Raw genomic sequence first — 14,393 nt, 5'->3', positions numbered from 1 at the left:
TTTGCTATGATAATGAACAGCAAACAAAACTATAAGGAAAAACAATATTACACTGACCACTGAAAATGCTTTCCAAGTTTGGTTTGCGTGTACTGTCACTACTGGGGTCTAGCCACATTCTCAACAATCATATCGCTATAAATTAAATTGCAATGCTCGCCCAACCATCTTTAGTAGAAAACCATTGAATCTACTAACAACAATTCATCTACGATCAAAGTTGCTGAGTACTTTTATCTCTAATTCTTCCCATATATGCTGAAATTTCTTATTTGATCCCTTTTAATGGAATTATGTAATGAATAAAGCCTAATTTGTAACAAATTCACACACAAATTACTTACGATGAACTGCACTCAACCAACTAAAATTGCTGATAAATCAATTTTCTTCTACTTTTCCAAATTTCATGTATCTCAATGTTATTCTACCTCCTTACACTCTGAAGTTTGAAATTGTCACCTATTCTCTTGTTATTGTTAGGTTCCTACAGCCTTAAGGTACAAGGAGTCTTGTTGCTACAAACACAATTAGCACAGTTTTCATTGGAGTATAGTTTTTATATATGTATACCATACTAATACCTATGGCTAATACACTACAGTAATACAAAACAAAATGAAAATGTTTAGTGCAGCAGGTCACATACCTGGCAAGCTCCTGGAAAGCATATCCATCTGTCCAGTTCTCTTGGAAAGTTGCCCCTACCCTCTGAGTAACAAACTGACCCAAACGCAATCTGTTTTGCATACATTTCTGCCGTGCTTCCTTCTTCTCAATATTTGATTTCTCCTTTAGTAACTTCTTCACAACGTCTATACATTTATTTATGTGAGATTTATGCTGCTCCATTTGTTTCTGTTGATGAGCTATTTGGTGCCTCATCTCCTCCATTGACTGTAAAAACAAAGGCTATCCATAGACGATACGTTACCACTTTTTTTCCAATTGCTATAACTTAAAATTTACAGAACTTTTAAAGTAACAGTACAAATTTTTACGAGAGCGAAGTTTTTTTGTACTTAGACTCTGAACACCACGTGACTTCACTTTCCTCCACACCACTGTGCCCTTTAGAAAGTAAAACTTCATTTTCAGCTAATCAGTCAATACCAAAATATAATCTATAATAATAATTAAAAAACACCACTAACAAATAACTGGAACGGGACAGAAATTGGTACATGTGATGTACACAAACAAACGATTAAAATTTCAGAAAAACTGGATGACTTATTCAAGAGAAAGAGCTATGCAAATTGAGCAAATCAATAATGCATTGGTCCACTTCTAGCTGTTATGCAAGCACTTTGCTTCGCACTGACAAATGTTGGGTGTACTCTTGATGTATAATGTGCCAAATTCTCTCCAACTGGCTGATTAGATCACCACAATCCTGAACTGGTTGGAATGCCCTGCCCATAACACTCCAAACATTGTCAATTGGGTACATATCCGAAGACCTATCTGGCCAAGATAGGGTTTGGTCATCACAAAAACAGCAATAAAAATTTTGCTGAGTGCGGACAAGTATTAATCTTGCTAAAATGTAAGCTCAGGATAGTTTGAAATGAAAAGCAACAAAACAGGGCATAGAATATCATCAATATACCACTGTGATGTAAGGGTGCCATGGATGACAACCAAAGGGATTGCTAAGAAATGAAACGGCACCCCAGACCAGCACTCCTGGGTGTCGGGCCATGACAGGCAACTGTCAAGTTGGTATTCCACCACTGTCTAGGTCGTCTCCAGATATATCTTTGCTGGCCATTGGGGCTAAATTTGAAGCCAAACTCTTCCCTGTAGACAATTCTACTCCAGCTAAGGAGAGTCCACATCAAATGGATATATTTGCATACTGGACAATGTGTGTCTTTTGTTTAATCGACAACGAATACTGCATGAAAAAGCACAAGTATGATGTAACAACACTTAAGTATCTGAAGGGGAACTGCTGCATTTTTTGTGTGCAGTAATTGAACAGACGAATCTAGAGCCCATTTTATACAACATCTTTCTCGTTAAAGTCTACTACTCTAAGTGTGTGCTTTTGTACCTCTATAAATTTCTCAATATGCTGCACATTGTGCACGTACAGAGACGAAGGACCCTGGCAGCGTTGCTAACATTGGAAGTTACAATGTGTTCTGGTTGAACTCACTCTTAGTGAGTAAACTGATTTTGTGCCTCATGCCTTTTGACTTCTTATGCTGATTGCCCGTTTTTGTTGCACATTAAAAAGTGACAGTCTCTTTTTTCCCAGCTGATATCCTACAAGACAGATGGTATCTCTACAAGCAAAATTTTTTTACATTTTACTGAAACAACTACACAGTTCTAAAATAAGAATGTAACCAGATAAACATGTTTTAACAAAAATTATTTCAACAATAAAAAATCAGATTTACTGCACAAAAAATTTTCATTGTTACTTGCCACTTCGCAAGAAAATGATATAAAGGACAAAGCAACAAGGCACTACTGACTGCATTCAAGATACTGCTTGTACACGTTTTCTTGCTGAAATCCTCCCCACTCCACCAAGAGTGTCTTTCCGCCGTCCACCTAACCTTCCAACCTCTTGGTTCATTCCTATGAAATCTCCAAACCACCTTCCTACCCTCTGGCTCCTACCCTTGTAACCACCCCGGTGTAAAACCTGTCCTATGCACCCTCCCACCACCTCCTCCAGTCCTGTAACCCGGAAGGTGTACACGATCAAAGGCAGAGCCACGTGTGAAAGCACCCACGTGATTTACCAACTGACCTGCCCACACTGTGACGCTTTCTATGTGGGAATGACCAGCAACAAACTGTCCATTCGCATGAATGGACACAGGCAGACAGTGTTTGTTGGTAGTGAGGATCACCCTGTGGCTAAACATGCCTTGGTGCACGGCCAGCACATCTTGGCACAGTGTTACACGGTCCGGGTTATCTGGATACTTCCCACCAACACCAACCTATCCGAACTCCGGAGGTGGGAACTTTCCCTTCAATATATCCTCTCTCCTCGTTATCCACCAGCCCTCAATCTCCTCAAATTTCAAGTTGCCACCACTCATACCTCACCTGTCTTTCAACATCATCTTTGCCTCTGCACTTCCGCCTCGACTGACATTTCTATCCAAACTCTTTGCTTTTAAATATGTCTGCTTGTGTCTGTATATATATATATATATATATATATATATATATATATATATATATATATATATATATATATATATATATGTGGGGGGGGCGGGAGGTGGGGGGGCGGTGGGGGGGCGTGCGCGAGTATATACCTATCCTTATTTCCCCCTAAGGTAAGTCTTTCCGCTCCTGGGATTGGAATGGGTCCTTACCCTCTCCCTTAAAACCCACATCCTTTCATCTTTCCTTCTCCTTCCCTCTTTTCTGACGAAGCAGCCGCCGATTGCGAAAGCTCGTAATTTTGTGCAAGTGTTTGTGTGTTATTTTATTGTGCCTGTCTACCGGTGTTTTCCCACTTGGTAAGTCTTGGAATCTTTGTTTTTAATATATTTTCTTGAGCAAATACGCACATATGTTCTGAAATGTATGGATGACACTTCTGCTGTTCTTTCAGTTCTCAGGAGTGTGGAGTGTTTACCACACAACTGTTAAGAACTTCCACTACGAATAACTCCACAGCCGACAGCTCCCACAACACCAGCAAATTTGGTGTTTACAAGTACCGTATTTACTCGAATCTAAGCCGCACTTTTTCTTCTGGTTTTTGTAATCCAAAAACACGCCTGTGGCTTAGAATCGAGTGCAAAGTAGGCGGAAGTTCTGAAAAATGATGGTAGGTGCCGCCACAACTAACTTCTACCGTCAAATTATGTAGTGCCGCACAGGCATGCTTTGCAGTCAAATATAAATACTGGCGAAAAAACCTCTGCAAAGTGGAAGGCGAGCTTTTTTTTCACCACCCCGAGTTTCGACCACTGCATTTTCATACATTATCCAACGAAGTAAATACAAATTCCAAATTGTTTATCTTCGAATGTAGCCCCATTTCAATGTACTACGAAAATCCGACTGGCAAGATTGTTTGGGATGTTTGTCAATATGGCCAAATCTACGTTCTGAATTTTTTCCTACCTGTGACAAGAGATCGTTGCTAATAAGAACTTTTATGAATTGTGAATCGCATGCAGTATTCTTTTCATCGTAAGAATAATACCGTACGAATATAAACATGTTGCCATGTATTCTTTCGTGTTTTCTGCTATCTCATTTAAATCGTGTCTGCCTAACAAACTACGAAACTAGAGTAAGACAACAGCAAACGCGGAATAATATACATATCATGCCATGTTTATATTCGTATTGTTCTTATGCCTAATAGTGATACAGTCAGAAATGAAGCACGACAATTGACAAGATTTTTAAATCTAAGATGACTAATTTCTGTGCAGTATGTAATGTACTACAGAGGCGTCTGCAAAGATTTTCAACCGAAGAAAAATTTTAGCCAAACTCTCGTTCAGAACACCATCTATCATACGCAGTAAATTATTTGGTTTTTGTTGATCATTATCAAAGAAAGCAGCAGTGTAAGTAACAGCAAATAGGAAGCAGTCTCTTGCCATTGTTTTGCTAACGAGACAATTCCTTCCTTCGTTTTTATTGTAAGCGGCGGTAGCGTGCACAAAAGCAAGCCATGCCGCGAGTGGCGACAGGTCGTAAATACTCACTATCACAATGGGACAAACAATGCATGACAAGACAGTAATGCATTTTCAACTTAGAGTGACGTAAACATCTATAACAAACAGAACGACACTTACCAGATCAAAGAAAAATAAGCAATCAATTCAAACCAGACGAAGCACGTGAAAAAGCAATGGTTCCCGTATAAATATGTACGCAGCACCTGACGCATAGCAATGGCTACATGGTAAAGCTTAACTGCTAAGCTTAAGACTCGAACCAAACTACTGTAGCTGTATAGTCATTCATTCGACCTAAATTGTGTATCGTATTACAGTGGACCAACTTTGTTTCGATTTGGATGTGCGACGTAAAACTTTTCTCCCCCTTGGAATTTCGAGTCTCAAATTCCAGGTGCAGCTTACATTCGAGAGAATACGGTAAATGAAAATTAGCACTCAAACAGATAAGACTCAGTATGACAACAGCATGCCCATGAAGGTGCAGGAGGCATGCTTCTCTTGTGTAATCAATTGCAACAATACAGCCAACTGTGTACAAGGAGATTCTAATCATTAAGGTTAATGACTATTTTTCCTTTGAAGATTTAAGACTGACAAGCCTAATAATTTATCAAACTGGAGAAACTCCGCAAGTACAAGAAAAACATTAATTTTGGATTTGCTACATCTATGAAGGCAGTTGTAACGCTTTTTGGACTTGTTAACAACTTGAGCAGTTCTGTACCTACTCCCCAGTAAGCACAGAAAAATGACTGTGATATGGTAGTTGGTAGGTTCACCTAAAAATTATCACGTCTCTCTGCCATTACCTTGTGAACTCAGGCAGATAATTTTCTTTCCCCTTATTAGATAACTGACTAGCTTCAGTCAGAAAATAAATCCAGCAGTGTCAACTCCATACCACAATTCCCATAGTTGACCTAGCATTTCAATCAATTCATAGTGTTTCACGCATTACTCTTACTAATCATTTAACTGTTAGCTTTGTATTAAGACTGTCTTAAGTGAACAAGACTTATATTTACATAAATTTCACTTTTAAATAAAAGAAAAAGAGCTAGTCCAAATGTGAGCATCATTGTTCAGTTTTACACCTAGTGCTCACATTTACATTACGTTACTACACACACACACACACACACACACACACACACACACACACACACACACACAAAATATGTAGTCCACGTTTCGCAGTTTTTAGTTCTATCAATTGCTGTCTCGTTATAAGTGTCAGCTACTGTTTCATATCACATACAAAAATTTCTCACTTCTTTATTATCAATAGCTAATCAAAAGTCATTTAAAGCAAAGTAAAGCAGACTTACTCCACAGAAACTGAAGTGAAAATTAACCCATCTGAATTAGTCTACACTATGACAGGCTTTGTGAATTTTCTGCAGTATGGAAGTTTCATAGCACAAAAGTTTCTGCAAGGCAAACTGTGTCTTGTCTTTTTTGCAATGTAATTGATGTTCAGTGACAATGTGCAAAAACATATGAACCTGCTCCATGTAAATTAGTTACTACATATCATTAATATTCTTACATACCCGGTTCAGCTCATCTATTTTATTGTTCCGCAACTCGAGGTCAGACGAAGCCTGTGTCTCAAACTCTTGTATCCTTTGGCATGTTAATTCAGTCTGCAGAGAGAGAGAGAGAGAGAGAACTTTATATAACATTTTTGCCACTCAAATGTCTGAAGCAGTAATCATGATAGCATCTATTCCTTAGGTTGCTATCAAGAAATTTAAGTCTTAGTTTCTCACCATGTCACTGATGCTATGATTAATCTAACAACTGTTCATATAAAATCACATAAAATCTATTAACTTCACTGCCTTGGGTTTCACTCCACCACCTCTCTATACACCTTTGCAAGTAAGTTCTCTAATCTACTAGGTGAAATGGGTGGTCTGAATTAGTTAAACTTTTGTTCTTCTCTACAAAATATAGTACTTACCAATAATGCACTGTACATAAGCTCAAATTATTGCAACTGCTGATTCCAGAATTATTAATATTTGTCCAATAAGTAATAATTAAATCATATTTATTGAGTTACCTGAACATGCTTGCTGACCGTAGGTGGAGGCCTAGGAGGGTGCATCATACTGTATTCTGGTGGTACTCCCTGAACTGGTGTCTGTGGGGACTGCAGTATTGGTTGTGGTGATGGTGGGTACTGCAACAAAAGTGACTACTTACTCTTATTAACTCTCTGAAGTGAATAAAGTTTTAATATTAAGTTACACTAAAATAATCTAATGAATGGAATTTAAACGGAAAATATATCGATTTTGGAATAACTGACTGCGGTTTAAGTATATGTATAATTTTTAAAATGCTGATCATCTATAATGTACAGAATGAAATCTGTTTATGCTTGCATCTTCAGCAGCAGATTAATTATTATGGGAATACAGCCAAACCATTCTGTAAAATACTCAAGGACCTTGAAAGTGTTGGCTGTCTCCACCTTTACACTCCCATTTTTGCATATTTTTTTATCAATGTGATACAATTTCTTCAACTACCTATGGAAACCACAAGCAAAACACATTGCACCACAGCACGTATCTAACTTCTGCGCTTCACAAGATTATTTCTCTAAATGATTACATCAAAATACTCGACTCCCGTGAAAAAATAAATAAATTCCAACATTCATGTTTCACTGAAACTGAAGAAAGATGATGAATTTATGCCCACCATCTTGTTGTAGTTTACCATTTCATTTCATGAATGTAATACAAACATTTGTTAGTAAACAGAAAACTTCAGCTGCTGGAGATTTCATAGTAAGATGGAAAACACAAACATAATTATAATAAAATGTGCAACAAAATTGTGACAAAGGTAGCTTGAAAACTTAAGTATGATGCCAAAACAAAGTAAATACAAGAAAAAGAGGAAGAAGGTGGCAAACAGTAAGAGAAGAACTGAGGGAGTACAATGGAGTTTTACACCAAGAGTATTATTCTGGTGTAAAAACAATAGAGCACTGAAAATTGTGAGTGTAATGTATATTCAAACTCTCAATTATTTACACCAGCCAAGACATCATTCCAGATTACTGTCCTCAAACAACTATGATTACTTAGACATTATGTTACCTTACATGCCCAACTTATGAGTCTCAAATTAACTGAATTGCTACATTATAAGAGCTAGCTTTTTGTGGAAATTTGGTCATGCACACTATTTCTTTGACACTCTCACTAGGTTGTTTGTGCTTAAAAGATTAGCCTCTGGTATACATCAACTTTTCTTTTTACATTCCGTCATACTGAACTATCACTATTCAAAAACTTTCCAAAGTCTAACATAGCATGTGAAGATATCTGTTCTGCTGCTTTGAACTCTTCAGTTAATAGACAGGCCTTACATAATTTGAATGTACTGTTATGGCAAGATCAAATTTTTATATAGTAGTTAATTACAATCATCATTAACAATGAGCAGGCCTCTTGGTTTCATCTCCTGCCAGTTGTCGTAAATCCTTTGTTTTAACTGAAGTGTTCTGCAAGGTGGCAATGTATGTTGTTTTATCAGCGTGATGGGTGAACGAGTTATTTTAGGATTTCTAATCTAAGAAACAGAATCATCGAATCTGCTACAACACCAAAAGCATACTATCACTGCAGGTAGTTATCAGGGTTTCTTTGGTTCAACTGTTTCATAAGTCTCTAAATGGAAATAATCCTTTCATGGTCCCCTTTACTCAATCACAGTACAGTTGTTTCCTAGACCACTGTACACATGTATTCAACTGGGAATGAGGGTATTAAGGGGGCAGTTTGAAAAGCAGCAATAAAATAATAATTTGTAATTGCTAAAAAAGGGCAGTTTGAAAAGCAGCAATAAAATAATAATTTGTAATTGCTAAAAAAATTATGCTGCCAAGATTTAATGCCCAGAGAATGGCTTCAAATTCTAGTACTGCTTAATATGGGAAACTGTGTACTACTACACTAGAATAAATTTGGTTGGCTTGAATCAGTTGAAGTATCTCCACTTTTTCTTATGTTTAATAAATTCAGTGTGTTAGCCCCTTTTGTACACATACATGTGGTCTATAGTAGCAGAGAAACCACAGTGAACAATGTACTCAGTTCACCTGTCCAGCTGAGACTTCACAGAATAGAAAAATGCTAGTACGAGCCAGGAAACCAGGCACTGCTTATGCTCTACAGCAACCTGCTGCATATTAGTGTCTGAAAAGTAACTTTCATTCAAGGTATTTCCAATGGAAAAGAAAGTATACCATAAAAAACAAAGACAATAAATTAGTAGGTTTACGAAGAGCAGGACGGGATTAAACACATCCTTCACAAAACGAAGGAAAGTAAGTCTTGACATTCCAACAGCCCGTGAGAAATAATTCCCTGTTTCAATATATGTCAGTATACTGAAGAATGGATACGTCACATCTACATATTCTATTAGACTGTCTGTGAGAAATTAAGAATTTAAAGCGGTGTTCAACACAGATATTCCTTATGAACAAAACTATTCTGATCAAGATTTATGTTCCTTAAACTTGAAAACTTAAGAAGGAATGTGCGCCAATGAAACATATGAACCAGCTTTTGCAAATGACATTATAATGTTCACCTCAAATGCAGATAAACAACAAATGGAAAACTTGACACAGCAAGTATGCGAGTAGGCCTGAAAATACGTAACAGAAATAATGTAAAAGGCACATATAGAAATTAAAAATTTACAATGTGTCAGAATCAGTTAAGTTGTTGATATTATGGATAGGATAGATTGCTACTCACTGTAAAGATAGCAAATTGACCTGCAGACAGGCACAACAGAAAGACTGAGCTTTTAGCCAAAGTCCTCTTAACACCTCTCCCCCCCCCCCCCCCCCCCCTCTCAACACGCACGCGCACACGCGCGCGAGGCATGCTTGCTTGTGCGAACGTGTGTTTTTTCTGAAGGTGTACTGGTCAAAAGCTCAGCGTACAATAGTCTTTTCCTTGCACCTGTTAGCAATTCAACATGTCATCTTTATGATAATTAACAATCTATCCTTTTCATAACGCTGTTGATATTACAACCTTGAATTTCCATGTCTGATTTCACAAAGTTGTTTTTTACTTTGGACGGTTGAATCTGGCAACTGAATGGACAGTTGCTATTTGTAGGTAGAAATTGTCTATAAACTAGATACAAATTATCTAAATGAGAATTGTAATGTGTGTTAAATGAGAAGGTAAGAAGTTCACATTATCATTATTGGCAATGAGACATTTTCAATAGGAAAAAAAAGACAAAAAACAGATGGTTGCTCTGCCTGATGGGAAATATTTGCAGAGCAATGAGAAGAAATATACCACAGAACAAAATGAGTTAACATTGGAATTATGGCTCTAATGAAAGTGAAGTGACTACATGTAAACAGGTGAGCATGTGGTGAAACCGATCGTAATTCCAAGATCTGATAGATTAGATTAGATTAGTGCTTGTTCCATAGATCATGAATATGATACTTTGTAATGATGTGGAACGTGTCTATACAAGATATTACAGTAGACCAAATATTACCTGACACTCAACATTTTTAATTTTTTTATTACGTACTATATCCAAAAATTCATCTAATGAATAGAACGAGTTGCCATTAAGAAATTCTTTTAATTTCCTTTTAAATGATATATGGATATGTCAGACTTTTGATGCTATTAGGGTAAGTGACCAAAGACTCTTGTGGGAGCATAATTTACCCTCTTCTGAGCCAAAGTTAGATTTAACCTTGAGTAGTGAAGATCATCCTTTCTCCTAGTGTTGTAGCCATGTACACTGCTATTACTTCTGAATTCCTTTGGACTGTTAATAACAAATTTCAGAAGTGAATATATATATAGTGAGGCTACAGTGAAGATTTCTAGCTCTTTAAAGAAGTGTCTGCAGGATGATCTTGGATGAGCTCCAGCAATTATTCTGATTACACGTTTTTGTGCAATGAACACATTTACTCAATGATGAGTTACCCTAGAATATGATACCACACGAAAGCAGAGAATGAAAATGGCATGGTAAGCTAATTTACTCAGATGTATATGACCAAAATTTGCAATGACCCTAATAGCATAAGTAGTTTAGATCCTTAGTGTTTTTTCCAGTTCAACCCCTCATCAATGCATACACGTAGAAATTTTGACTATTATACCTTAGCTACCGATTTCTGATCAAAGTCTATATTTATTAATGGTGTCATTCCATTTACTGTGTGGAACTGTATATACTGTGTTTTGTCAAAGTTTAATGAGAGCCCACTTGCACAGAACCACTTAATGATTTTCTGAAAAACATTTACAATTTCACCAGTTAATTCTTGACTGTTGGGCGTGATAGCTATACTTATATCATCAGCAAAAAGTACCAGTTTTGCATCTTTGTGAATACAGAACGGCAAGTCATTAATATATATTAAGAACAGCAGACGACTTAAGACCGAACCTTGCGGCACCCACACAACCTAATGTGAGGTTAGTGGGCGATATCAGAAACTTTGCATGAACATTGACACTTACAGTTCAAGACCCTGCTCTAGGGATAAGTGTAGAGGCTGCCTTTATCCACCAGTGGACATCAAATAGTTGATGACTGCATGGGATCAGACATTTTATTCTTTCTCTGTCATCTCAAGCAGCATACTACATGCCAGCTGCTAACAATTTCACATTTCATGTACAGATACATGAAGATGAGTTCTTTTGCTAGAAACCATTTTTGGCCAGTGCCATAGTTTGAAGTTATAGACAAGTGACAGATACAAATATTTGATTGACATCAACAAGCTCTCGTTCTTTCCACCTAAAGTTCAAAATGGTTGGAGGAAAAAAATTGAATTCATAACAAATTATATATTCTGTAAGAAAGATTTATAGCTAAAATATACTCTCACAGTGCTAAGTGACAGACTTCAGGAAAACAGTCTTTACTACTGACCCAAAACCTAACCACAAGCTGTTTTAATGTGTATGTGATCAAACGTTTCATGCAGTGTATTTGAGTGTAGTGGTGGTGGTGGTGGTGGTGGTGGTGGTGGTGTGTGTGTGTGTGTGGGGGGGGGGGGGGGGGGGGGGGGGGTGGGGGTGGAGGGGGAGAAGAGGACATAATTGTGTTCTTCCTCTCCCTAGGAAGGCAATCTGCAAATTACATCCCCTAGAACCATGCTGAGGTTGGCACTGTGGAGTAATGCCCACATCAGCTCCCATGCCGATTTTTGAACATCGGGCTGACATTCCAAAGCAGTTGGGTTTTAAGCAGCTACAGCAAAGTTCTTTCATATCCTTTTTCCAACATTTGAACATTATAGCCATCCTCCATAGGCACTACTGTGGACAAGACTATAGCAGCATATGGAAGTTTTAGATTACAAATAAGTAAAAAAGAATGCTAGTAGTTTCATTTTCTGTCAGCAAGATTATTGCAGGTTGCACAAGTTCAGACTTGATATAATTAGAGCAGCACCATGGTCATGGTCTTCTCAAAGTAAAATTTCTAGCATACACCAAAAATTATTTGATTCTGTATACTGAAGTCTGCAATAATACTCCCTTTAACCAATGCTCTCACAAATGGCAGTAAATGGAGATATCTATAATACAGCCTAAGGTCTAGGTAAGACTGAGATGGAAGTTTTGTTGACACCACAGACTGTGTAATCTATCGTAATTTTATGGATTATATTATGCATTTTTCCTTCGAAAAATTGCCTCTAAAATTCAACTGTTTCAGTTAAAATTTTTGCCACTCTTAAAAATGGCCATATATTTGATGTCACTAGTAACTTCTCTCTATCTTGAAACATTGGACTCAACTGGCAGTAGCAGTGCACTGTGACGAACATGAGTTGTAGATATTCACAATACTTGTGTTACTGGTAACAGGACAATATTGTCAGGAGTTACTTTTGTAATGGAAAAAAATAAAAGGTATTTATATGATTTTGCCCATAAATTGAAAGAAATAGCATATGCAGAACATCATGGAAACAGAGCAGCCGAGAGGCTGACAGAGGCATTTCAGCCCTCCACCAACAAAAAAAACCGTTTTGTGATTGGCGCGCTAGCGAAGAATAACTGAAAATAAATAAATTGATGAACTGTGCTAATAGAGGACTGAATGGAAAATGACCAAAACTTGATGTAATGAAATGGATTCAAGGATGCTGCCAAAGTGGCAATGGAATTAATACAAAAATGATTCGAATACACATTCCTAAGCCACAGTGGAAATTAACAAATTTTAAAGGTGGAGTGAGCTGGTGCTACAGGTTTATGAAGTGTCACGGACTTAGCATATGAACTGAAACCAAAGTATCTCAGAAAATGCCACAAGAGTATGAATATAATATTTTATCTTTCCATCACATTATTATCCAACATAAAACAAAACCAGTGTGGAACTAAGCCAAAACATTGAGTATAGACTAACAGAAATGTTGACATGAAAGGCGCTAAAACTAACTAAAAAAATAAAGTAAACATGAAAAAATGCTTTACAGTGTTGTCCCTTCATGTTGTACTGACGGTACGAAACTTAATCCAATAATCATTTTTAAGAACAAAATGGCAGAACCTACTGATTTACCTCCAGGTAGTGGTGGTCACGTACATGATTAGGGTTGGATAAATGAAGGTGATATGAAATTATAGATTAGCAAAGTGCAGGAGAGAAGGAAAGGTGCTTCATTGAAGAAGAGTTCTCTTCTTGTGATACATCAGTTTAATCATCATCTGGAAAATTCGGTGAAAGAGAAACTGAAATAGGGAAAAAACAGAGCTTGCCCTTATTCTCGTGGGAGGACTTAACAACTGCTACCTCCTGATTTCTATTTATCGAGACTTTAAAGTGAATGTGAGAAAGGAATGGAAGATGGATGAAACCCAATATGAATTCATGCCGAAGGGAGCTTTAAAATGACCTACAGTCAAACAAGTGTGTGAGTGGATAAAACAGGTGTGGTCTAGAGTGAGAGAAGACATTATTGTTAAATCTGTCAAGAAGCATGACATAAGCACTGCTCTCGATGGCAGTGAAGACCATCTTATATATGAAGAGGGGGACGATGACGGAGGAGGAAAGTTCAGATGATTTTTTAGGGCGTTTGGAGGTCAGTTCAGCTTTATAACTTAAGAATTTTTTATTCTAGCTTTGCAATCTAATAATGGTAAAAATGTTATTTTCAAATTGCTTAAAAATTATGGTGTGTCTTATGGTCTACAGCATCTTACAGTCTGTAGAACACGATAACTACATTACACCTTCCTATAAACACCCCTACAATTCCACAGTGGTCTGATACTTTCACTTTTTCGACAGGTCTAAAGGCATTAATATCAAGAACCATCTCGGGCGAAACCTTCGCATTCCCACAGATGTACTAGATACTTTGATTGCCGAGATATTCACGATTATAAGAGACAGTTGCATATTGATTTATTATGTTACTGCTGGAAGCTGAAGGAATGTATTAGGTATCAATATTGTGTTAAGCTCCTACGGGGCGAAACTGCTGAGGTCATCAGTCCCTAGGCTTACACATTATTTAATTTAGCTTTAACTTACATTAATGACACACACACGCACACGCCTGAGGGTTGCCTTTGGCGGTGTGGGGTGAGGGAGTTGTGCAAACTGGGGCAAGACACCGCAAACCGTGCAGCTAGCCTCTGCGGAAGA

The 14,393-nt window shown here is 37.4% G+C and overlaps 1 protein-coding gene across 20 annotated transcripts in view; it reads right to left on the bottom strand.

Annotated features, from left to right (window-relative positions):
* LOC126353762 (serine/threonine-protein kinase tousled-like 2) overlaps positions 1–14,393 on the bottom strand; it is a 538,693-nt gene that overhangs the window by 24,115 nt on the left and 500,185 nt on the right. For 11 of the 20 annotated variants that reach the window (XM_050002826.1, XM_050002821.1, XM_050002824.1 and 8 more), the window contains 3 exons: positions 6,754–6,873; positions 6,239–6,331; positions 650–897 (listed from right to left, as the gene is read on the bottom strand). In XM_050002826.1, the coding sequence (XP_049858783.1) occupies positions 650–897; positions 6,239–6,331; positions 6,754–6,873 (461 nt within the window). Of the gene's footprint in view, positions 1–649; positions 898–6,238; positions 6,332–6,753; positions 6,889–14,393 lie in introns of all 20 variants that reach the window. The other 9 variants (XM_050002825.1, XM_050002820.1, XM_050002823.1 and 6 more) reach the window with 1 other exon arrangement.

Source organism: Schistocerca gregaria, chromosome 3 (genome assembly GCF_023897955.1).
Source record: "Schistocerca gregaria isolate iqSchGreg1 chromosome 3, iqSchGreg1.2, whole genome shotgun sequence".
Classification (NCBI taxonomy): domain Eukaryota; kingdom Metazoa; phylum Arthropoda; class Insecta; order Orthoptera; family Acrididae; genus Schistocerca; species Schistocerca gregaria.
The sequence above is the reverse complement of the archived record's forward strand: the minus strand, read 5'-3'. Positions and strand labels throughout refer to the sequence as shown.